At 38.6% G+C, this 26,742-nt stretch overlaps 1 protein-coding gene across 2 annotated transcripts in view; it reads left to right on the forward strand.

Annotated features, from left to right (window-relative positions):
• SPOCK3 (SPARC (osteonectin), cwcv and kazal like domains proteoglycan 3) overlaps positions 1–26,742 on the forward strand; it is a 436,458-nt gene that overhangs the window by 269,316 nt on the left and 140,400 nt on the right. For both annotated transcript variants that reach the window (XM_060301385.1, XM_060301384.1), the window contains exon 6: positions 2,104–2,218. In XM_060301385.1, coding sequence (XP_060157368.1) covers positions 2,104–2,218 — 115 coding nt within the window. The remainder of the gene's footprint in view (positions 1–2,103; positions 2,219–26,742) is intronic.

The raw sequence follows: 26,742 nt of genomic DNA on the forward strand, positions 1-26,742 counted from the left end.
AATATCTTTATATTCTTTGAATAAAATTCTTCATGAAGATTTTTTTCAAAATCAATTCATGAGTTAAAAAAATAAATGGTTTTCTGATGACAGGAAGCTAGATTCATATAACTATACACATGGGGTGTATTTGCTAGACATCTGATTCTGTTGCTCTTTACAGACATGCATACAGAAAAGAAGTGTTCCACAGAATCATTCTGAAAGAGAAATTGTTTCATTTACAGAGTAATTCTTTATAAAGAATTCTTTACAAAGCTACAGCTTCATCATATCATGCAAGTTTTAAAGACAGCTGTGAAATTTTTAAATTGTAACATATCCAAGAAAATTAGCTAAGAGGTCAAACTTTTTTGATGAAAATTAAATCAACTTTTTATAAAGATTGTGCTATTTTTGTTGTTTATTCAGGTATTTTTCAGACATTCCTTTTTTATTAAAAAAAATCACTGCTAAAATAAACTACATTTAAAATGTAAATGAGTATGGTGTAACATCTTTGAAAGGACCTAACATTTTCAAATTTCAAAACTCCACATTAGCTGTGATTAACATTGACTTTTGGCTTTGTCTCTTCATACGCCACTTACAATTGCTCTTGAACTTTTCTTAAATTGTGTCATCATCTTATGACCAATCCAGGTTTCTGAAATATTAAATTAAAAGTAGTTACAGTAAATAATATTAAATTTGAAGTCTCAAGGTTTCATGTAAATTGTCTTTTATTAAAAAACTCATAATCTCTTTATTTATTTCTACATTTGATTACTACTGGGCATTTTAAATTACACTTAAAATTCATTGCAATTTTATGTGACAAGGTCATTTTTCTTGGATTCTTGAAAGATTGAATAATGAAAAATAATGATACCTTTGAAAGAGTTTATTCCTCCAAAAAGGCCCACTAAGCCACTACAAATATATTTCAAATATAATAATTTTTTATCTTTTGTAACAGGCCTAGTTAAGAATTTTGCCTGTCCATTAGAGAGTTATTTGGCAAGGAAAAAAATGTTACGTATATGTGAGTAATCTGATTAGTCATTGGGTATATTCCATGCTTCCTGATATCAGCTGAAGCTGCATTAAATTAGTCACTGGTACATTTGTCGGTTGGAGCCAGAAAGTCTGCCCTATTTAATTTTAAAATCAGTTGCACTGAGTAAATTATGGACCCAGCCAGGAAAGAAATCACATTACTTCAGAATTAGCAAGATCTATATTTTTTAGAGGCGGAAGAGAATTATTGCCTCTTAAATGATGGAGTAGGTTTGCAGTTTTTAAAATCATGTCAAATATACAGTTATAAAATATCTTAAGGATTATTTAAATTACTCAGGCTTAAATTTTATAAAGAGCAATGTTTACAAAGAAAATAAAAACAAAAATAAACTAAAAAAAATGTCCTAATGTGCCATAACAATGTCGATCGTTTGCCTTTAATTTCATTCAGCTTTTATTCACATTGGCTGAGAGCCTGATTCATGGTAGCTACTAGCATTTGATTCTTAAAATTCTGTGGATTCGATTTTTTACTGAAGTGTAGTTGATTTACAATGTTGTGTTAGTTTCAGGTGTACAGCAAAGTGTATCAGTTATGCATATGTGTATTCTTTTTCAAATTCTATTCCCACAGGTTATAATACAATATTGATTAGAGTTCCCTGTGCTGTACAGTAGGTCCTTGTGGATTATCTATTTTATATAAAGTAGTGTGTATATGTCAATCCCAAACTCCTAATTTATCCCTCCCCTGCCTTTCCCCTTCGGTAACCAAAAGTTTGTTTTTTAAGTCTGTGGCTCTATTTCTGTTTTGTAAATAAGTTCATTTGTATCACTCTTTTAGATTCCACTAGATTAGGTATTATCTTCCCCATTATTCATATTAGGACTTGAGGCTGAGAACGTTTCAGTGCTGGCCCAGACGCCGCACTGGGAGTGGCATCACAGGATGCGGATTCAGGTGTAACACGCTCTGCTCTGTCCCATTCACCTGTCTATAGCGGGTGTCATAGAACTGCAGGTGCCCTTTTGTCATGTTCTTGACTTCCAGTTGATATAACTAAATGTACGTGAATTACTATTTTTTCTCTTTTTATACAGTGCAAGCTAGAATACCAGGCATGCATCTTAGGAAAACAGATCTCAGTCAAGTGTGGAGGGCGTTGCCCGTGTCCCTCAGATACGACCGCGGGCTCAAGCAGGAATATGAAGAGAGGTAGGTGATGAAAATTTATTTATACTTTTACATTTGTTTCCTCTATTAAAATATTTTGCGGTGAATGTTAAGTCATTGAATACACAATTAAATTTACTTCTATACATATACTGAACTTTTATAATTATACTGTAAGTGAATTTTTTTTTCCTTTAGCCTCAATTATTATAGCAAGTAATGTCTTTCTGTAGATTTCTGTTATTTCAGTAGTAACAGCTGGATGATTATTTCTACATATAAGAAAACTACAGTGATGCCTCTTGTGAATTATTCTGCCTGAAATGTGTGTTTTACATCTCTTTTAATTTGGAGCCAACAACTGATCAGTAGTAACATAGTAAGTGATAAATGAGTTTGGTCAAAATGAAACTGGTAAATCAATGAATACTAACCTTTTTAAATAAAGGTGTCTACCCCATGTAGAGCGTGTGTATGTGTATGTACATGTGTGCCTGTGTGTATATAAAATTTCCTGCTGAAGAATTTTATAAGTTAAACTTTCAATTAGACTTCTTAAATCTTTATTTTTATTGGTTTGATGTGTAATAAACTAATGAAGTACATTTAACCCGACACAGGTTACAGCATATAAATTGACTTTTACAGGTTATATATTGTGGTTTACATGGCACTTTTATATTTGAGACATTGTTTATGCCTTTCAAAACAATCTCCACGGCTGCTAGTTTCAGTTCTTCACAGCCATAGATGAAGGAGGAAATGCTGGGGCCAGGTGTTTCTTTGAGACAAAGACTGTTTCATAAGCATCATCGTCAACATTTATCATATATTTATAGCCATCTGAATCTTGTAATTTAACAACTACTATCGTGGGTCCTTAATGCAGAGAATTTGTTTTTGCCTTTTTCCTGACAAATATGAATAATGGATATGCATAGGAAAACAACTTAGTGGATGTGAAGTGAATTTAGTATAAGCCGTTATTGTCTTAAACATTCTATACCTGATATTATATGTTACAGGAAATGTTTACATTCCCACCAACAGTGCTAGAGGGTTCCCTTTTCTCCACATCCTCTCCAGCATTTATTGTTTCTAGATTTTTTGATGATGGCCATTCTGACCAGTGTGAGATGATACCTCATTGTAGTTTTGATTTGCATTACTCTAATGATTAGTGATGCTGAGCATGCTTTCATGTGTTTGTTGGCAACCTGTATATCTTCTTTGGAGAGATGTCTATTTAGGTCTTCTGCCCATTTTTGGATTGGGTTGTTTGTTTTTTTGATATTGAGCTGCATGAGTTGCTTGTATGTTTTGGAGATTAATCCTTTGTCAGTTGCTTCATTTGCAAATATTTTCTCCCATTCTGAGGGTTGTCTTTTCGTCTTGTTTATGGTTTCCTTTGCTGTGCAAAAGCTTTTAAGTTTCATTAGGTCCCATTTGTTTATTTTTGTTTTTATTTCCATTTCTCTAGGAGGTTTCCATTTCTCTAGGAGGTGGTCCAAAAAGGATCTTGCTGTGATTGCTGCCATAGAGTGTTCTGCCTATGTTTTCCTCTAAGAGTTTTATAGTGTCTGGCATTACATTTAGGTCTTTAATCCATTTTGACTTTATTTTTGTGTATGGTGTTAGCAAGTGTTCTAATTTCATTCTTCTTACATGTAGCTGTCCAGTTTTCCCAGCACCACTTATTGAAGAGGCTGTCTTTTCTCCATTTTATATGCTTGAATCCTTTATCAAACATAAGGTGACCATATGTGCATAGGTTTATCTCTGGGCTCTTTTTTTTTTTTTTTTTTTTTTGCGGTACATGGACCTCTCATCGTTGTGGCCTCTCCCGTTGTGGAGCGCAGGCTCAGCGGCCATAGCTCACGGGCCCAGCCGCTCCATGGCATGTGGGATCTTCCCGGACTGGGGCACGAACCTGTGTCCCCTGCATTGGCAGGTGGACTCTCAACCACTGCACCACCAGGGAAGCCCTATCTCTAGGCTTTTGATCCTGTTCCACTGATTTATATTTCTGTTTTTGTGCCAGTACCATACTGTCTTGATTACTGTAGCTTTGTAGCATAGTCTGAAGTCAGGGAGCCTGATTCCTCCAGCTCCGTTTTTCTTTCTCAAGATTGCTTTGGCTATTTGGAGTCTTTTGTGTTTCAATACAAACTGTGCAATGTTTTGTTCTGGTTCTGTGGAAAATGCCATTGGTAGTTTGATAGGGATTGCATTGAATCTGTAGATTGCTTTCTGTAGTATAGTCATTTTCACAATGTTGATTTTTCCAATCCAAGAACATGGTATATTTGTCCATCTGTTTGTAACCTGTTTAATTTCTTTCATCAGTGTCTTATAATTTTCTGCATACAGGTCTTTTGTCTCCTTAGGTAGGTTTATTACTAGGTATTTCATTCTTTTTGTTGCAATGGCAAATGTGGGTGTTTCCTTACTTTCTCTTTCAGATTTTTCGTGATTAGTGTATAGGAATGCAAGAGATTTCTGTGCATTAATTTTGTATCCTGCTACTTTACCAAATTCATTGATTAGCTCTGGTAGTTTTCTGGTAGCGTCTTTAGGATTCTCTATGTGTAGTATCATGTCATCTGCAAACAGTGACAGCTTTACTTCTTTTTTTCCGATTTGGATTCCTTTTATTTCCTTTTTTTCCCTGATTGCTGTGGCTAAAACTTCCAAAACTATGTTGAATAAGGGTGGTGAGAGTGGGCAACCTTGTCTTGTTCCTGATCTTAGTGGAAATGCTTTCCGGTTTTCACCATTGAGGAAGATGGTGGCTGTGGGTTTGTCATATATGGCCTTTATTATGTTGAGGTAAGTTCCCTCTTTCCCTACTTTCTGGAGGGTTTTTTCATAAATGGGTACTGAATTTTGTCAAACGCTTTTTCTGCATCTATTGAGATGATCATATGGTTTTTCTCCTTCTGTTTGTTAAAGTTGCTTATCACATTGATCAATTTGCATATATTGAAGAATCCTTGCATTCCTGGGATAAACCCCACTTGATCATGGTGTATGATCCTTTTAATGTGCTGTTGGATTCTGTTTGCTAGTATTTTCTTGAGGAATTTTCATCTGTGTTCATCGGCTATATTGGCCTGTAGTTTTCTTTCTTTGTGACATTTTTGTCTGGTTTTGGTATCAGGGTGATGGTGGCCTCATAGAATGAGATTGGGAATGTTCCTTCCTCTGCTATATTATGCAAGAGTTTGAGAAGGATAGGTGTTAGCTCTTCTCTAAATGTTTGATAGAGTTCACCTGTGAAGCCATCTGGTCCTGGGCTTTGTTTGTTGGAAGATTTTTCATCACAGTTTCAATTTCAGTGCTTGTGATTGGCCTGTTTATATTTTTTATTTCTTCCTTGTTCAGTCTCGAAAGGTTGTGCTATTTCTGCAGTGTCAGTTGTTACTTCTCCTTTTTCATTTCTAATTCTGTTGGTTTGAGTCTTCTCCCTTGTTTTGTTGATGAGTCTGGTTAATGGTTTATTAATTTTGTTTATCTTCTCAAAGAACCAGCTTTTAGTTTTATTGATCTTTGCTATTTTTTCCTCCATTTCTTTTTCATTTATTTCTGATCTCATCTTTATGATTTCTCTCCTTCTGCTAACTTTGGGGTTCTTTTGTTCTTCTTTCTCTAATTGCTTTAGGTATAAGTTTAGGTTGTTTATTTGAGATTTTTCTTGTTTCTTGAGGTAGGGTTGTATTGCTATACATTTCCCTCTTAGATCTGCTTTTGCTGCATCTCATAGGTTTTGGGTCATTATGTTTTCATTGTCATTTGTTTCTAGGTATTTTCTGATTTCCTCTTTGATTTCTTCAGTGATCTCTTGGTTATTAAGTAGTGTATTGTTTACCCTCCATGTATTTGTATTTTTTACAGATTTTTTCCTCTAATTGATATCTAATCTCATAGCGTTGTGGTCAGAAAAGATCCTTGATATGATTTCAATTTTCTTAAATTTACCAAGGCTTGATTTGTGACCCAAGATATGATCCATCCTGGAGAATGTTCCATGAGCACTTGGGAAGAAAGTGTATTCTATTGTTTTTCGATGGAATGTCCTATAAATATCAATTAAGTCCATCTTTTTTAATGTATCATTTAAAGCTTGCGTTTCCTTATTTATTTTCATTTTGGATGATCTGTCTTTTGGTGGAAGTGGGGTGTTAAAGTCCTCTTCTATGATTGTGTTACTGTCGATTTCTCCTTTTATGGCTGTTAGCATTTGCTGTATGTACTGAGGTGCTCCTATGCTGGTGCATAAATATTTACAATTGTTATATCTTCTTCCTGGATTGATCCCTTGATCATTATGTAGTGTCCTTCTTTGTCTCTTGTAATATTCTTTATTTTAAAGACTATTCTGTCTGATATGGGAATTGCTACTCCAGTTTTATTTTGATTTCCATTTGCATGAAATATCTTATTCCGTCCCCTCACTTTCAGTCTGTATGTGTCCCTAGGTCTGAAGTGGGTCTCTTGTTGACAGCATATATACAGCTCTTGTTTTTGAATCCATTCAGCCAGTCTGTGTCTTTTGGTGGGAGCATTTCATCCATTGACTTTTAAGGTAATTATCCATATGTATGTTCCTATTCCCATTTTCTTAATTGTTTTGGGTTTGTTATTGTAGGTCTTTTCCTTCTCTTTTTTTTTCTGCCTAGAGAAGTTCCTTTAGCATTTGTTGTAAAGCTGGTTTGGTGGTGCTGAATTCTCTTAGCTTTTACAGTCTGAAAAGGTTTTAATTTTTCCATCGAATCTGAATGATACCCTTGCTAGGTAGAGTAATCTTGGTTGTAAGTTTTTCCCTTTCATCACTTTAAATATGTCCTGCAACTCCCTTCTGGCTTGCAGAGTTTCTGCTGAAAGATCAGCTGTTAGCCTTATGGGGATTCCCTTGTGTGTTATTTGTTGTTCTTCCCTTGCTGCTTTTAATATTTTTTCTTTGTATTTAATTTTTGACAGTTTGATTAATATGGGTCTTGGAGTGTTTCTCTTTGGATTTATCCTGTATGGGACTCTCTGCGCTTCCTGGACTTGATTGACTATTTCCTTTACCATATTTGGGAAGTTTTCAACTATAATCTCTTCAAATATTTTCTCAGTCCCTTTCTTTTTCTCTTCTTTTTTGGGACCCCCATAATTCGAATGTTGGTGCACCTTAATGTTGTCCCAGAGGTCTCTGAGACTGTCCTCAGTTCTTTTCATTCTTTTTTCTTTATTCTGCTCTGCAGTAGTTATTTCCACTATTTTATCTTCCAGGTCACTTATCCGTTCTTCTGCCTCAGTTCTTCTGCTATTGATTCATTCTAGAGAATTTTTAATTTCATTTATTGTCTTGTTCATCATTACTTGATTGCTCTATAGTTCTTCTAGGTCCTTGTTAAACGTTTCTTGTATTTTCTCCATTCTATTTCCAAGATTTTGGTTCATCTTTACTATCATTACTGTGAATTCTTTTTCAGGTCGACTGCCTATTTCCTCTTCATTTGTTAGGTCTGGTGGGTTTTTACCTTGCTCCTTCATCTGCTGTGTGTTTCTCTGTCTTCTCATTTTGCTTAACTTACTGTGTTTGGGGTCTCCTTTTCGCAGGCTGTGGTTTCGTAGTTCCCGTTGTTTTTGGTGTCTGACTCCATTGGTAAGGTTGTTTCAGTGGGTTGTGTAGGCCTCCTAGTGGAGGGGACTGGTGTCTGTGTTCTGGAGGATGAGGCTGGATCTTGTCTTTCTGGTGGGCAGGACTGCGTCCATTGGTGTGTTTGGGGGTGTCTGTGACCTTATTATGATTTTAGGCAGCCGCTCTGCTAATGGGTGGGGTTGTGTTCCTGTCTTGCTAGTTGTTTGACCTGGGGTGTCCAGCACTGTAGCTTGCTGCTCGTTAAGTGGAGCCAGGTCTTAGCATTGAGATGGAGATCTCTGGGAGAGCTCTAGCCATTTGATATTATGTGGAGCTGGGAGGTCTCTAGTGGACCGATGTCCCGATCTTGGCCTTCCACCTCAGAAGCACAGTCCTGACACCTGGCCGGAGCACCAAGACCCTGTCAGCCACACGGCTCAGAAGAAAAGGGAGAAAAAAAGAAGGAAAGAAAAAATAGCTAAAATAAAATAATTAAAAGTAAAAATAATTATTAAAAATTAAAAAGTAATTAAAAAAAGAAAGAAGAGAGCAACCAAAGCAAAAAACTAATCCACCATTGATAACAAGTGCTAAAAAGTATACTAAAAAAAAAACCCCAAAACCGGACAGAACCCTAGGACAAATGGTAAAAGCAAAGCTATACAAGCAAAATCACACAAAGTCCGCTGCCTCAATTTGGGATGATTCGCTGTCTATTCAGGTATTCCACAGATGCAGGCTCCAGCAAGTTGATTGTGGAGATTCAGTCCGCTGCTCCTGAGGCTGCTGGGAGAAGTTTCCCTTTCTCTTCTTTGTTCGCACAGCTCCGGGGGTTCAGCTTTGGATCTGGACCCGCCTCTGCGTGTAGGTCGCCTGACGGCGTCTGTTCTTCGCTCAGACAGGACGGGGTTATAGGAGCAGCTGCTTCGGGGGCTCTGGCTCACTCAGGCCGGGGGTGGGAGGGGTACGGATGCGGGGCCAGTCTGCGGCGGCAGAGGCCGGCGTGACGTTCCACCAGCCTGAGGCGCCCTGCGTTCTCCCGGGGAAGTTGTCCCTGGATCCGGGGACCCTGGCAGTGGCGGGCTGCACAGGCTCCCCGGAAGGGGGCTGTGGATAGTAACCTGTGCTCGCACACAGGCTTCTTGGTGGCGGCAGCAGCAGCCTTAGCGTCTTATGCCCGTGTCTGGGGTCCGTGCTTTTAGCCGCGGTTCGCAGCCTCTCTGGAGCTCCTTTAAGCGGCGCTCTGAGTCCCCTCTCCTCGAAGCCCGAGCCTCAGCTCCCAGCCCCGCCCGTCCCGGCGGGTGAGCAGACAAGCCTCTCGGGCTGGTGAGTGCCGGTCTGCCCCGATCCTCTGTGCGGGAATCTCTCCACTTTGTCCTCCAAACCCCTGTTGCTGTGCTCTCCTCCGCGGCCCCGAAGCTTCCCACCCTCCGCCACCCGCAGTCTCCGCCCACGAAGGGGCTTCCTAGTGTGTGGAAACCTTTCCTCCTTCACGACTCCCTCCCACTGGTGCAGGTCCCGTCCCTATCCTTTTGTCTCTGTTTTTTCTTTTCTTTTGCCCTACCCAGGTACATGGGGAGTTTCTTGACTTTTGGAAGGTCTGAGGTTTTCTGACAGAGTTCAGTAGGTGTTCTGTAGGAGTTGTTCCACATGTAGATGTATTTCTGATGTTATTTGTGGGGAGGAAGGTGATCTCCGTGTGTTACTCTTCCACCATCTTGCAGGTCTTCCAATAATTTTAATTTGAAAAGCTGTGTTATTTTTCAGTTTTAGTAAAGCCAGTAATCTATTTTATTAATCAAAAGTCAATTAGGTGATTTGCAAGTTAGTGGTAAGCTGGTGTTCGAGCATTAGACACCGTGCAGAGAGGCACCCGCAAGTGTAGGAAAGGCTGTGAGCTGCCTTGCAGGCTCCCGTTCTTCGAGCCTCACCCACTTGCCTCCCTCCAGTCCCGAGTCCCCGCCTCTGAGCTTCGTTCCTCTGGATACCCACCCCCACCCCGTCTCCCAGTCCAGGGGCCCTAGTGGAGCTCAAATAAGGATGGTCAGCATGACCTTGAACTCGCTGATCAGCTCCTGTGTAATTAAGAGCGAATTGTGTGTGTTTCCTATGGACTGAAGTGCTTGGATGGCTGTGCCTGCCTCAGCCCTGCCCCCATTTACGTCTTGGAATACACCTTCCTTTGAAAGTCACTTCGGGTATGAGGTGCCTCCTACCTTGGTGCTGAACACCCACATCTCCTTCTCTTCATCGGAAGCTTTTAAGGACAGCCTTTGAGGAGAGGCATCCTAAGTGCACGTGGACCTCTCACACAGCTTTTCTTCTCCAGGGAACCCTCAGTAAGATGTTCTGCCTTTAAACTTGCTTTTGTATGAACAGAGATGTTTGACGTGGGGTCGCTGTATCATAACCTCCCACGAACTGCAGAAGGAACTAAAAGTGCATTAGATGGAAGGTTACACCTGTGAGAAGAAGACCGCTTGTTAACAGGGTTGTGTTGCATGTTCAAATTCTGTGCATGGTGTTTATATTGATATGTTAAGAAGGAAACTTCCTAGATCCGTATCAGCAGAGGATAGAGAGCGTTTGTGGTCAGTGTGCGTAGAAACAGAGGCGAGAAGAACTTAAACTCGTCCTGCTCTGATGGATTGTCAGGGAAAAGCGAGTCCAGGATGTTAGCAGCTGCTGTGGAAGAGCCATGAGGAAACTGTGATGTCATTTCTACACAGCACCAAAGGCCAAGAGACGTGGGGAATGTAAGATCCGGTTCAGTACCATTTCCCATCTTTCATCTGCCGTTTACACTGGAAGCAGGCCTTCAGCAGACTGTACAGCCCAAGGAATTCTATTCAATGTCATCTCTGTTCTGGAAAAAGTGAGGAAGAAACTACCAACAATAAAACATTGCTTAAATCTTTCTAACTTCCTACCTTTGTGGTCAGATTGATACAGTTATGTTTTCACTGTGTTAAGATCAGAATGGGTTCTTTAAATCTACTTGAAATATATTAAAACTAGTAAAATATATTGCATTTTGTCTATATAGAAAGGAAAATAAAGTTCTCCCTTGTTCTGCTAAAGTATGCAGTAATGGATGGGCACAAATTGGGCCAAGTATATATATTCAAGTAACCCAAATAAAGGAAAATAATTTACCTCTTAAAAAATTCTAGATTTTTACTTCATGTAACTAGATCAGCACACCCCTCTTTAATCAGTAATCTAACTCTACAGTTTTCTGCTTTTCTAACTCATAAAATCAATATTACAGAGGCCAGTGCTTCTACGTCCCTTCACTGCATTACTTCCTTCCCCTTGTAAAAAAACTTTATTGCTTGATCACAAATATATAATTATCATTTGGAAGGTGAATCAACTTCATTCAAAGAATATTTATTTATAGCTGATTTTTCAAGATACCTGAAATATTTTAAGTAACCAGGCTAGTACACGATTCATAGTTGTGAGCATGAACTATGTTTTGACCGATTTTCTGTACACACAAAAAGCAATCCTAAATCTTAGAGGGAGCTTGCAGAGCCAAAGGTCAAGAACATTGGAAGGGGCCTTAGGAAGCATTTATTTTGTAGTTGGTAACACCAAACTCAAAGGAATGTACCCTAAGCATATCTTAAATTATCTACTCATCGGTGGTTTGTAAGCACAGCACAGTTTAGACCTGTGAGAGATCTTAAGGGCTCCATTTGGTTATTCATTTGGTTGGCTAGATTCAGAAGATTCTTTTAATTGACATTTTTCTTCTGCTTTAGATTTGAGTATCCTAAGGCCCCAGATGCTTTTCTTGTTATGGGTTTTATGTACCCACTATGGCTTTGTATATCTAATCTCTTAAAATTTTTATTAATTAAAATAACATAACTTTAATATTTTTTATCGTCACCTGTAACATGCATGTAAACAAACGTTCACATACCTTCATATTTTGAAGTGTTGAATGTGAGTGGAGATAGCCATAGAGATAGAGGAGAAAAAGACCTATCAAAGATTTTAGCATCATCAGAAAGAAAAGTAAACAAGTGCTGGAGAGGGTGTGGAGAAAAGGGAACGCTCCTACACTGTCCGTGGGAATGTAAACTGGTGCAGCTACTATGGAGAACGGTGTGGAGGTTCCTGAGTAAACTAAAAATATAGCTCCCATATGACCCAGCAGTCCCACTCCTGGGCATATACCCGAATAAAATCAAATGAGTATGTCAAAGAGATATCTGCCCAGCCATGATCACTGCAGCGTTCCTCACACTACCCAAGATATGGAAACAACCTAAGTGTTCGTTGACAGATGAACGGATAAAGGCATTGTGGTGTATACATATAATGGAATATTACTCAGCCTTTAAAACAACAAAAGAAATCCTGCCATTTGCAACAACATGGATGAACTTGGAGGACACTCTGAAAAGGGAAATAAGACAGACCAAGGAAGAAAAGCACTGCAGGTCTCTCGTGTGTGTGGAATAAGAAAAGGTGAAATGCATAGAAGCAGAGAGTAGAACAGTGGTTACCATGATGGGCAGGTGGGGACATGGGGAGGTGCCTATGAGTGGGCGCAAAGCTGAGGTTACGTAGGTAAGTCTAGAGGTCTGACATACAGCATGGAGACTGTAGGTAGTAAGACTATGGAATACTGGAAACTTGCTAAAACAGATTTCAGGTGTTCTCACCCCACACAGAAAAGAACTGTGTGAGGAGATGATATGAAAAGCAGCTTGACTGTAGCAATCATTTCACTATATCTATAGCTATATAGAGACATATGTATTATATATATAAAATCATGTTGTACACCTTAAATATAGACAATTTTTATTTTAAAAAAAATAGAATAACATACAGATCTCCTCAGGTAAAGCTAGGAGAGAGAGGACAGAATCGAAGAAGATGAAACCCTGGAGGCATTGAAGGCATGGGGCTCCATTTGTGCTGGGGCGTTGGAGCTTTCATAAAGGATGCAGTGCCATCCGGTCATGGCCAGAGGTGCAGACTCTGGGTTTAATTCATCAGAGTCAGACACAAGAAGAAGTCAAGGCTCTTGAGCAAAGAGCATTTCCAAAACAGTTTTCCTAAGTTTTATCTGGGCTGTTGTGCTATAGGAGTGATATTTGTTTGTTTGTTTGGGTGGTGCGGTCCCAGGAGATGCATTTAAAGGCTGCTCAGTAATTCAGAAAGAAGGCACTTAGGTCCCAGCAAAGGCAGTCGATGTAGAATTAAGAGGAGAGATTGAATTTGAGTAAGGTCGCTGAGATGAAATCCACACAATGGAATACGATTGGCAAGGAAACAGACTGTTTCAAAGGTAATTGTGAGTTTAGTGAGCTGGGTGATTTATAGAAGACTAACCAAATGCCACCTGAGATTCTTCTGGGCCTGTGGTTCATGGTCTCCATTATATCCTCACCACATTGTTTTGTACAACTCGAGGTCCCTTTTTTCAGAAGCTGAGAATCATGTAACTCAGTGGTCCCCAACCTTTTTGGCGCCAGAGACCGGTTTTGTGGAAGACAATTTTTCCATGGACTGGGAGTGCGGAAATGGTTTCGGGATGATTCAAGCGCATTACATTAATTGTGCATTTTATTTCTATTATTATTACATTGTAATATATAATGAAATAATTATACAGTTCACCATAAGGCTGCCAGGAGGCGAGGCTCAGGTGGTAATGAGAGTGATGGGGAGCGGCTGTAAATACAGATGAAGCTTTCACTTGCTCGCCCACCACTCACCTCCTGCTGTGCAGGTCCGTTCCTGACGGGCTGTGGACTGGTACTGGGCTGCGTTCCAGGGGTTGGGGACCCCTGATGTAACTCATCATATTTTCCTCTATGCCTTATTCTGCCAGAATTAAACAGATGCTCAATGACAGTAATTCTGTTATCCTGCATGTAGGAGTTACTTGGTCGTAACTTTGATTGTGTGTGTCTGTGTGTGTGTTTTAACTGTTCCAGAGAATTTCTTGTTGTTTTGTGTTGTTACCCTCTGGGGTAGCATCATTCATTGTCTAAGAGTATGGATTTTAGAATCCCAGTTCTGCACTAGCTGTGTGGCCTTTGGCAATTTATTTAAATTTATGAGTCTCAGTTTCTTCATCTGTAAAATACAAAATATATAAATTATAAAGATTTATAGATGTATTTCCTCAAATGAAACCTTTTAATTTCTATTTCATTTTAATTGATGATACTTGTAAAATGCTGTTGAATTCTAACAAAGTGTAGAATTTTTTCATACCTTAAATGTCACTCACTTGTAATTTTTTTTTATGCTTTTTTTAAATCAGGTTGCATTACAAAAATAAGTTGGAGAGTTTCCATCTTTTTTATAGTCAATAGCATTTATATAATTTAGAAATTACCTGTCCATTGAGAGTTTGATATAACTCAGCAGTACAATTCTGGGTCCCAGGAGTTATAGTTGGTTATTTTCTTTGATAAATCTTTCACATTCTTTCTAGCTACTGGCCTTTGTAGTGTGTGTGTGTGTGTGTGTGCGTGTGTGTGTGTACATATATATAGCTTCTTATAACAATTATGTTAATTTATGCTTTCTCAAATAAATGTCTGCTTATCTAGATTCTAAACGTATTAACCTAAGTTGCACAGTATATTATTTTAGTAATTAAAAATACCCTCTCCAGGTCATTTATGATCTCATGAAAGATGTATTATGATCGTCTTAACTACAAATCTAAACACATTTATTAATGCCTAGACCTTCATTGTTTTAGCGATTATAATTTTGTGAAGTTAATTTACTTCAAGTTCCTCAAATTTTTCAGTGCTTGGTTATTGCTAATTAGTTTATATTGGAATATGTGAGCATTAGAATGCAAACTGGGCACTAGAGGACGGGAAGAAGGTTCGAGGAAAGCAGTTTTGATCTATATGCTGCTGCAGAGAGTGACTGAAAGACACTTTTCAAACCCGGGGCCTTGAGGGTCTATCGCGGTGGGTTCAGCACCAAGGACAGGGGCTCAGCCTCGCCCTCCTGGGACCTGCTCAGACCAGGGGGAGCATGAGTTCTGAGTCCCTCCTGTTCCAGGTCGTTGGTGCCCAGGAAGGTTTGGTGTGGGGTCAGAGACATTAAGCAACACAAAAAAAAGAGGTAGTTCTTTTAACAGACGAGACCCCATCTAAGACTGGTTGAAATTTTTAGACGGATGTGGGGAGCTGTGATTTGCTAAACCAGAAAGCCTGAGAAATATATCCACAATAAGACAAGATGCGGGAATGGGTTCTCCTGTGACCTGACACCATCATTTTTTCTCTATTTATTTCATGCTCTGAGTCCTGTAGAGCCCTATTAAGAAAAATAATTTATTAACTTATTGAGTTATGATTATAAATTTTATTTATCTTAAAAAATAGCATTGAGTAAGCACTTATTTATGTCTTTCTCTAATGGGCAAAAATTTACTTTTAATATTTCATTTCTAGAATGGACTTTTAAAGAATATCTCCTGTATGATGACATGAATTTTCATTAAGAAACAGTTTAATATCAGCATATCTTGGAACATGCATACTTCTCTATAAAATGTAATATTCATAAATGATAAGTTCCTCCATACTTTTGTTTTACTAGATCCACAGAAATAAAGATAAATAAAATTATTGGAAAGTGTTGCGTGATGATTTATGGTTAAAAGTGAAGTTATTCTTTTGGAACATTTGAAAGACATTCCTGGGTTAAAATTAATATTTGTTCAAAAATAGAGAATATCCAGGAAAGGGATGGTTTTAAATGTGCAGATGTTGTGACTCTTCTCTGAAAAAGTATTTGTGTGTGTGTGTTGCTCTTGAAATTGATCTCTGTCAGTTTCAAATTCTACACAAATATTTTATTTTCTACATGAAATTATTGTGGGATTTATTTCTATCTTCCCTATAAATTCTAGTTAGAAATTTTGTATTTCGAGTTTATGCAGTTGTATGTTATGAGGTATAAAAGTGGGGAAGCCCTGCATTAATTCTTGCAATACCAAAGGACTATTTATACTGAGTCCTTGTTAACTCCTTTCCAGCATATGATCTGTTCTCTGAAAGTCGTTCTTTACGATATGCAACATAAGCACTTTCTAAAAGCAGGGGTGATCATCACTTTATTAGCAGGTTTGGCGTGAGCCCAGCGGGTCAGGATTGACCGCACCGCCGTGGGGCTGCCAGCATTTACTGGACTTCGACTCAAAAACAACCCAAAGGTGGACCTAGAAACTAAACATTTCTGGGTTTAAAAAGGGATATATTGCGATTCCTTAAGAGTTTGATATCGGTTGATCCTTTCCCTGAGATTTATATGGTAAAATGCATACATTTCTTGAAAGAACTAATACAGTTACACTGGACGGAGAGAGGGAAGCTGTTAGCCAAACTGTCTCCACACAAAACTTTATAGAGATGTCAGTCTTAACACAGAAACTGCATGTCATTCAAGTTTAGAACAAGGAATAAATAATTACATGACCACAAATAAGGGTACAAAATCACATGTTATTTCCAGTAATACACATGCCCACTTTCCCCATTCCACACAACACTTACTAAAAGGGTATTACCTACCTCACACTACAAAATGTCTGTCCTTCCACCAACATTAAAGGTAATGTTATATAATAAGATGTTTGCGTTTCTACTTCTGATACTGAATTATTACTCTCTAAATGTAGAAGTGAGGCCAATTGATTTGTATTTAGAAGGTATTCTGTGAAATTCTTCTGTAAATAAAGGAATCAAAAAAATATATCTGAAGTTTAGCATCACACACTTTGAACAGTGTTTTCAAATAATATTTCAGATTAAATTAGTTTCTTTATGTAGCTTACCAGATTTCTCAAAACTCTCAATGAGTTCACAAGATTCTGATGATAAATTTAAGCCTCAAAAAAAGGAAAGCAAAGTCAATGAAGTGTAAATATACTCTCATAAAAAATTGTTGATTTTATATTTCAGAATATAGGAAAAAATAGATTGCATCTGTACTTTGTAAAAGAAAGCAAGCGTGAAGTCAGATTGAATTCATAGCAAAAAAATGAGAATATATTCTTTTTCTGTGAAATGTATTTGGAACAAGTAATTTAGTTGAACTTAGACACTACACAGTTGATCCGTGAGCAGTTTGGGGGTTAGGGCCAATGACGTCCCACATCAAGAACTTTTGACCCCCACCCCCAAATTAACTACTAATAGTTAACTAAAAGCCTTAACGATAACAGAAACAGTCAATTAACATATTTTTTACGTTGTATATATTATAAACTGTATTCTTACAATAAAGTAAGCTAGGGAAAAGAAAATATTAAGAAAATCATAAGGGAGAGAAAATTCATTTACAGTACTGTACTGTATTTATCGATACCATAAGTTTATGTCATCTGTTTACAACATGTATGGTCCGTCTGCCAATACGTACATAGATATTGTCTTATATGATACAAAACACTGTAGGTGTCATATGTATTACTAACCCTATACATCAAAGATGAAAAGATGATATGAAAAGGAAATTCATATTTATTTAGAGGTTTAATGATTCATGCACTGATAATGAAGAAGCAGCAGTATGAATCTTTATGGTAGCCTAATGTAATCGATACAGTTGCTTCACGGTAGCCTAGTCTCTATACTAATGAATGGATGGATCAATATAAAATTTTATGGCATAAAGTATTAGACTCATATTCATAATGCAGTATTAGAAACATTGTTACATTTTTTAAAAAACCACTTGACCTATGATGACAGACTGGTACACAGTTTCCCCAGTTGCAGGAGAGAGAGGCATACTGTATGGTAGTGTAATTCTTTGAAAGCAAAGTTACAAAACAGTAAGAAAACTAACACATTATTAACTTTGTATTAATTATCACCTTATGCTCATGTAAGATAGGCTGTCCACTTCAATACAAGTCCTGCACACAGTGGTCTACACAATGAATTCTTAAGCAATGATGGTGATGACACAAAGGCATCTCACATGGTTGTTAGATTTTCACACAGACACACATACACAGCAGATAAACTTAGTAACTGTGTGACATGATGATTATTTCCTATTCATTAAGTGGAGGTGGTCATCATAAAGGTCTTCATCCTCCTTCACGCTGAGCAGGCTGAGGAGGTGGGAGAGGAGGGGTTGGTCCCGGTGTCTCGGGGGCGGCAGAGGCGGGGGTCCCGCTGTCTCTGTGGTGGCGGAGGCGGGGGTCCCGCTGTCTCGGGGGCGGCAGAGGTGCTTCCCGGTGCCTCAGGGATGACAGAGGCAGGCATACTCTGTGTAATTTTACGGAAATATGCTGTAATTGCTGCCTGACGTTTTTGCTTTTCAATTTCTCTAAAACCGTTCCTACATGGTACCAGTCCTTCTGCCACTGTCAGCATTGGTTCCCGCGCCCGGACCATAGAAGGGTCCATGTCGTGAAAGAAGTCGGAAGCAGCCTTGACTAATCTGATGTCCCTTTGCTTCCGGCGCCGCTTCCTCTGCGTCTTCTTCCGCATCATGGGCCTGGTCTGGAAGCCCTCATCTCCATGAAGTTACCCTCTATTAATTCCCCGGGTGGGGTGTCAGTTAGCTCTTGAATTTCTCCAAGACCCACGTCTTGAAACCCTTCTCCTCCTTCACCTCTTTTGCCGCACCAGCAACTCTGTCATGATTTCTTTGATTGGCTCTGTCCTGAATCCTGTGAAGTCACGCACAGCATCTGGACACGGTGTTCTCCAGCAGGAATTTATTGTGTGGGGCTTGATGGTGTTCGTGGCTCTTTGTGTAACAATGATGGCATCTTCAACGGTGTGATCCTTCCAGACGCTCATGATGTTCTCTCTGTCGGTGTTCTCTTCTGCAGTGTGGACAGTCCTTTCCGTAGAGTGTCATATGTAATGAGCCTTAAAGGTCCTTAGGACCCTCTGACCTAGAGGCTGAATAGAGACATTGTGTTTGGGGCAGGCAGACCACTTCGACGCCTTTGGTGTTGAACTCATGGGGTTCCAGGTAGCGAAGGGCATTGTCTAATATCAAAAGAACTTTAAAAGGCAGTCGCTTCCTGACATAATGGGCAAAGCATGGATGAGACCAGCACAGAGAAAGGGTTCTTATTGTCTACGCCTTCTTGTTGTACAACCAACAGACGGGCAGCTCAGGGGTCAGCAGCTTCCTAGGTTAGGGCAGTTCTTTTTTTTTTTTTTTTTTTTTTTTTTGATGTGGACCATTTTTAAAGTCTCTATTGAATGTGTTACAATATTGCTTCTGTTTTATGTTTTGGCTTTTTGGCTTTGAGGCATGTGGGATCTTAGCTCCCTGACCAGGGATCGAACCCGCACTCTCTGCATTGGAAAGCGAACTCCTAACCACTGGACACCAGGGAAGTCCTGATTAGGTCAGTTCCGATTCCAAACCCAGCTGCATTTGCACAAAACAGTAGTTAGCCTATCCTTTTCTACCTTAAATCCTGGGGCTCGATTCTCTTCCATATTAATAAATGTCCTCTGTGGCATTTTTCCCCAAAATAGGGCACTTTGATCTGCATGAAAGATCTGTTTAGACAGATGTCCTTTAATGGTTTTCTTTTTCCTTTTTTAAAAAATTTTGTTGCAGTATACTTGGTTTACATTGTGTTAGTTTCAGGTGTACAGCAAAGTGATTCAGTTATACATAAACATATATCGACTCTTTTTTAGATTCTTTCCCCATACAGGTCATTACAGAGTACCGAGAAGAGTTCCCTGTGCTGTACAGTAGGTCCTCGTTGATTATCTGTTTTATATATAGTAGTGTGTATATGTTAGTCCTATGCTCCTAATTTATCCCTCCCCCCAACATTTCCCCTGTGGTAACCATAAGTTTGTTTTTGAAATTTGTGAGTCTGTTTCTGTTTTGTAAATAAGTTCATTTGTATCATTTTAAAAAAATTAGATTCCACATATAAGTGATATCATATGGTATTTTTCTTTCTCTTTCTGAATTACTTCACTTAGTGTGATAATCTCTAGGCCCATCCATGTTGCTGCAAAGGCATTCTTTAATTCTTTTTTTATGGCTGAGTAATATTCCATTGTATATGTACCACATCTTCTTTATCCATTCCTCTGTCGATGGACATTTAGGTTGTTTCCAGGTCGTGGCTCCCAGTCGTTTTCTCTTTTTTTTTTTTTTACAAATTTGTTTGTTTATTTATTTATTTTTGGCTGTGTTGGGTCTTTGTTGCTGTGCATGGGCTTTCTCTAGTTGCGGCGAGCGGGGCCTCCTCTTCATTGTCGTGAGTGGGCTTCTCATTGCGGTGGCTTCTTTTGTTGCAGAGCATGGGCTTTAGGCACACGGGCTTCAGTAGTTGTGGCTCGCAGGCTCTAGAGTGCAGGCTCAGTACTTGTGGCTCGCAGGCTCTAGAGCGCAGGCTCAGTAGTTGTGGCTCACGGGTTTAGTTGCTCTGCGGCATGTGGGATCTTCCCGGACCAGGGCTCGAACCCATGTCCACTGCATTGGCAGGTGGATTCTTATCCACTGCGCCATCAGGGAAGCCCTCCCAGTGGTTTACTTAACGGCTTCTGTGTACTCGCCTGCTGCCTCTTGGTTGACAGAAGCTGCTTCTCTTCTTATCTTGACATTTTTTAAGCCAAACCTCTTTCTACAGTTCTCACGCCATCCTTTGCTGGCCTTCAGTTCTCCAGTTTTACCTCCTTCACCTTCTTCTTACTTTAAGCTGTCATATTGGCTTTGCCTTTTCTTCAATAATATTATAGTCTCTAGCTAAGCCTTTCTTACAGTACCCACAAAAAAAGCTGCAATTTTAATAGGAAATTAAAGAGTATTTCACAAAAAGTACAAGATTTTTGCATGTGCTGGAGTTGCTGCAGTGAAAGCTTCGCGAATCTCCTTTTCTTTTTTTATGATGGTCCTTATGCTGGATTCATTCATCTTGAAATGGCAGCAACCACGGCTGCGGGCATCAGTCCACAGAGCACATCGAACAATCCAGCCTTTTCTCGTCATGTCCTGACTTTCTCTGCTTCTTGGGAGCACGGCCAGCATCACCAGTGGCACTTCCTGGGTCCCATGGCATTATTCAGGGTTTACAGTTTTGCACTAGACACGATGAGAAACACGCAGGAACTTCGAGACATCACTTTTTACTAGATTCGCAATTTCCTGGGGAGGCGAACGGCTCAGACAGAGATGATGAGCATCTCAGAGCATTTTAAGTGGTTCCTCACTACACTTGAGCTTAGTGCAGTAGCAGCAGGGCTGGTACAAAATTATTACAGCAGGACAGCATGTGCCACGGTTACCTGTGTGCGGTGATGATTGAATAGTGCATCTTTATGTTTGTCTATATTTCTCTCAACTGTGAACGGTGCCATGTACGGTCTGTAATTGTGTACATAAGTGTTGATAAATTTTAACTTTACGTGATAAATTTGTGCATGTTTTATGGTGATAAATGACAAAATAGACTAGTATCTACATATATTTTATGTATTCATGACGTACCTAACTTTTTCTTATTTCTTTCGATATTTCTAGTCTATGTGGTTCGTCTGCAGTTTTTTTCCAAATTGTCACAAATCTCCAAAAATATTTTCAATATATTTATTGAAAAAAATCTGCCTGTAAGTGGGATTGATGTTTCTGTCTACAGGTTAGAGAATGTAAACTATGCTGTACTTTTTCTTCATTTTAAACTGCTTACAAAAGTAAAATTACATTTCACTGTACTCTGTATACCTCAAAGACTAATTTTAAAGGCATCTCTTGGATGTCTTCATGGTTTTTTATTACAGTTTTTCTTTTCACTCTTAGTTTGATTGCTTTATTTGGAAATCATATTTGAAAGCCCAAGAATAATGATATATAACAAAGAAATAATATTTTGAATAAATATTTGAAAAAAACAGTCCACAAAGATTTTCAGGGGATTCAACAGGCAGAAGAGAAGTCATATTTGGATTTTTAAATACTTAATTTTGTTCTCAAGATTGCTTTGGCTATGCAGGGTCTTTTGTGTTTCCATAGAAATTGTGAAATTGTTTGTTCTAGTTCTGTGAAAAATGCCAGTGGTAGTTTGATAGGGATTGCATTGAATCTCTAGATTGCTTTGGGGAGTAGAGTCATTTTCACAATGTTGATTCTTCCAATCCAAGAACATGGTATATCTCTCCATCTATTTCTATCATCTTTAATTTCTTTCATCATTGTCTTATAATTTTCTGCATACAGGTCTTTTGTCTCCTTAGGTAGGTTTATTCCTAGATATTTTATTCTTTCTGTTGCAATGGTAAATGGGAGTGTTTTCTTAATTTCACTATCAGATTTTTCATCAGTAGTGTATAGGAATGTCAGAGATTTCTGTGCATTAATTTTGTATCCTGCTACTTTACCAAATTCATTGATTAGCTCTAGTAGTTTTCTGGTAGCATCTTTAGGATTCTCTATGTATAGTATCATGTCATCTGCAAACAGTGACAGCTTTACTTCTTCTTTTCTGATTTAGATTCCTTTTATTTCTTTTTCTTCTCTGAATGCTGTGGCTAAAACTTCCAAAACTATGTTGAATAATAGTGGTGAGAGTGGGCAACCTTGTCTTCTTCCTGATCTCAGTGGAAATGGTTTCAGTTTTTCACCCTTGAGGCCGATGTTGGCTGTGGGTTTGTCATGTATGGCCTTTATCATGTTGAGGAAAGTTCCCTCTATGCCTACTTTCTGGAGGGTTGTTATCATAAATGGGTGTTGAATTTTGTCGAAAGCTTTCTCTGCATCCATTGAAATGATCATATGATTTTTCTCCTTCAATTTGGTCATATGGTGTATCACGTTGATTGATTTACGTATATTGAAGAATCTTTGCATTCCTGAAATAAACCCTACTTGATCATGGTGTGTGATCCTTTTAACGTGCTGTTGGATTCTGTTTGCTAGTATTTTGTTGAGGATTTTTGCATCTATGTTCATCAGTGATACTGACATGTAGTTTTCTATGTTTGTGACATCATTGTGGTTTTGGTATCAGGGTGATGGTGACCTCGTAAAATGAGTTTGGGAGTGTTCCTCCCTCTGCTATATTTGGGAAGAGTTTGAGAAGGATAGGTGTTAGCTCTTCTCTAAATGTTTGATAGAATTCGCCTGTGAAGCCATCTGGTCCTGGGCTTTTGTTGGAAGATTTTTAATCACAGTCTCAATTTCAGTGCTTGTGATTGGTCTGTTGATATTTTCTGTTTCTTCCTGGTTCAGTCTCGGCAGGTTGTGCATTTCTAAGAATTTGTCCATTTCTTCCAGGTTGTCCATTTTATTGGCATGGAGTTGCTTGTAGTAATCTCTCATGATCCTTTGTATTTCTGCAGTGTCAGTTGTTACTTCTCCTTTTTCATTTCTAATTCTATTGATTTGAGTCTTCTCCCTTTTTTTCTGGATGAGTCTGGCTCATGGTTTATCAATTTTGTTTATCTTCTCAAAGAACCAGCTTTTAGTTTTATTGATCTTTGCTGTCGTTTCCTTCATTTCTTTTTCATTTCTTTTATTTTTTTTTACATCTTTATTGGAGTATAATTGCTTTACAATGGTGTGTTAGTTTCTCCTTTATAACAAAGTGAGTCAGTTATACATATACATATGTTCCCATATCTCTTCCCTCTTGCATCTGCCTCCCTCCCACCCTCCCAATCCCACCCCTTCAGCCAGTCACCAAGCACCGAGCTGATCTCCCTGTGCTATGCATCTGCTTCCCAGTAGCTATCTACCTTACGTTCTGATCTGATCTTTATGATTTCTTTCCTTCTGCTAACTTTGGGGTTTTTTGTTCTTCTCTCTCTAATTGCGTTAGGTGCAAGGTTAGGTTGTTTATTCGAGATGTTTCCTGTTTCTTAAGGTAGGATTGTATTGCTATAAACTTCCCTCTTAGAAGTGCTTTTGCTGCGTCCCATAGGTTTTGGGTCGTCGTGTCTCCATTGTCATTTATTTCTAGGTATTTTTTGATTTCCTCTTTGATTTCTTCAGTGATCACTTGGTAATGGAGCTGGAGAAATCAGGCTCCCTGGCTTCTGACTATACTACAAAGCTACAGTAATCAAGACAGTATGGTACTGGCACAAAAGCAGAAATATAGATCAATGGAACAGGATAGAAAGCCCAGAGATAAACCCACGCACATATGGTCACCTTATCTTTGATAAAGGAGGCAAGAATATACAGTGGAGAAAAGACAGCCTCTTCAATAAGTGGTGCTGGGAAAACTGGACAGGTACATTTAAAAGTATGAGATTAGAACACTCCCTAACAGCGTACACAAAAATAAACTCAAAATGGGTTAAAGACCTAACTGTAAGGCCAGAAACTATTAAACTCTTAGAGGAAAACATAGGCAGAACACTCTATGACATAAATCACAGCAAGATCCTTTTTGACCCACCTCCTAGAGAAATGGAAATAAAAACAAAAATAAACAAATGGGACCTAATGAAACTTAAAACCTTTTGCACAGCAAAGGAAACCATAAACAAGACGAAAAGACAACCCTCAGAATGGGAGAAAATATTTGCAAATGTAGCAACTGACAAAGGATTAATCTCCAAGATTTACAAGCAGCTCATGCAGCTCAATAACAAAAATACAAACAACCCAATCCAAAAATGGGCAGAAGACCTAAATAGACATTTCTCCAAAGAAGATATACAGATTTCCAACAAACAGATGAAAGAATGCTCAATATCACTAATCATTAGAGAAATGCACATCAAAACTACATTGAGGTATCACCTCACACTGGTCAGAATGGCCATCATCAGAAAATCTGCAAACAATAAATGCTGGAGAGGGTGTGCAGAAAAGGGAACCCTCTTGCACTGTTGGTGGGAATGTAAATTGATACAGCCACTATGGAGAACAGTATGGAGGTTCCTTAAAAAACTACAAATAGAACTACCATACGACCCAGCAATCCCACTACTGGGCATATACCCTGAGAAAACCATAATTCAAAAAGAGTCATGTACCAAAATGTTCATTGCAGCTCTATTTACAATAGCCAGGAGATGGAAGCAACCTAAGTGTCCATCATCAGATGAATGGATGAAGAAGATGTGGCACGTGTATATGGAATATTACTCATCCATAAAAAGGAACGAAATTGAGTTATTTATAGTGAGGTGGATAGACCTAGAGTCTGTCATACAGCGTGAAGTAAGTCAGAAAGAGAAAAACAAATACTGTATGTTAACACATATATATGGAATCTAAGAAAAAATAAAGGTCATGAAGAACCTAGGGGTAAGATGGGAATAAAGACACAGACCTACTAGAGAATGGACTTGAGGATATGGGGAGGGGGAAGGGTAAGCTGTGACAAAGTGAGAGAGTGGCGTGGATATATATACACTACCAAACGTAAAATAGATAGCTGGTGGGAAGCAGTGTGGCTCAAATGAGAAACAGGCAAGAACAGAGTCCAGGAAGCTGAGGGATGAATTCTGACTTGAAGAGACAGTGGGCTTGTGTGCTGGATCGAGGAGGGGAGTTCTACAGTGGGAGCCATGAGAAATGAGCACAGACCTCATTTTTAATTTATTTTTGTCCAAATCATTTCTAATAATGAAAGTGTGATTTATCTCTGAACAAAAGTCACCTGATGAGGAGGAAATTTATGTTACAGTATGTTCTCAAATTTACCATGGAATCATTTTATTTTCTATTCACTGTTTTTTCAGTTTTTTATATTTTTTCCCCTCTGTTTATTCTCACCAAAGATCTGGTAGGAGATAGCACTTACTTGGTCTAATTTTATATTGCATTTGCCTTAAAATATATTTATGGTTATTTGTTCTTAGCTTAGGTTTTCTGAAGGAGAGAACTCTCAGTTTTTAATGAAACTCTTTACTGAAAAGGTGACAGTTCAGTCACCATGAAGGAAATACTTTAATTGCAGAACCCACCGAAAACCCTAAACAGGTATAAATTATCATATCAAAGAGTGTTTAATAGTTCCAGAGAAAATAGCTACAGACAAATCTAATTTTTGGAATCACAGCAAATAATCTTAAAATATTTCTGGAAGGTTTAGAATTTCAATTTTGTAGGACGATTTTTTGACACTTCAAAATAATTCATGAACCCAGTGAAGTACAAACAAGGGCAAGTGGAAGTAGGAGTGAGAAAGTGTTGCTGCCCCAGCGCTCAGGGCCCCGCATTATTTGTTGGAGGTCACCACTTCTAACCACTTTCCTATTTATGTCTTCCATTTGTTCCCACCGTTATTCCAACATATGTATTTCTTAAGTGACGATTATCAACTACAGACACTATACTCTGTCTGTATTGGAAGATAAATATTTAGCTCATTTCCCTAACCTGACTGCAACCTCCCAGGGGGTGACAGTCAACTATTGTCACAGTCATTCTCTTGGTAATTTTTGTAACTTTAAATAATAAATATAAAATTGTCTTGTGTTCCATCTACTTCAGGAAGATGCCCCCAGACATCCGGATTCCCCAGCAACCCCCCACCCCGTCACCTGAACTTCTTTCACCTGTAAATGTTATGTTTATTACACTTAAAGACTATTCTTTAAAATGTCTTTTGTGATTTGTCCGCAGTGTGATTCTAAATGTTGAAAATACACATATACTCTTAATATCATCGTGTCTCTAATCAGTTTTCTGTGGTGTCATCTGTGCTGTAGATGCCTGGCCATCACCACGATTTAATGCTATAATCCTTGTGCCACTTGTCAAGACCAAAGGGATCATCTTCCCAACACTCTCAGTTGCTTAAAATAACACCAAATTTAGTTAACATTATATTTGAACCGTGACTCTCCTCCATGAAGTTTCTGAATAGCTTTCTTTTTCTTCCTCATGAGAGAACAATTGTAAGAAAACGCCACTGGCATTTCCAGGGCTGTAAGGAAGCAGTTCTCCATGTGTTTCCCAGCGTCTTGAACAGTCT

Source organism: Globicephala melas, chromosome 6 (assembly GCF_963455315.2).
Source record: "Globicephala melas chromosome 6, mGloMel1.2, whole genome shotgun sequence".
Taxonomy (NCBI): domain Eukaryota; kingdom Metazoa; phylum Chordata; class Mammalia; order Artiodactyla; family Delphinidae; genus Globicephala; species Globicephala melas.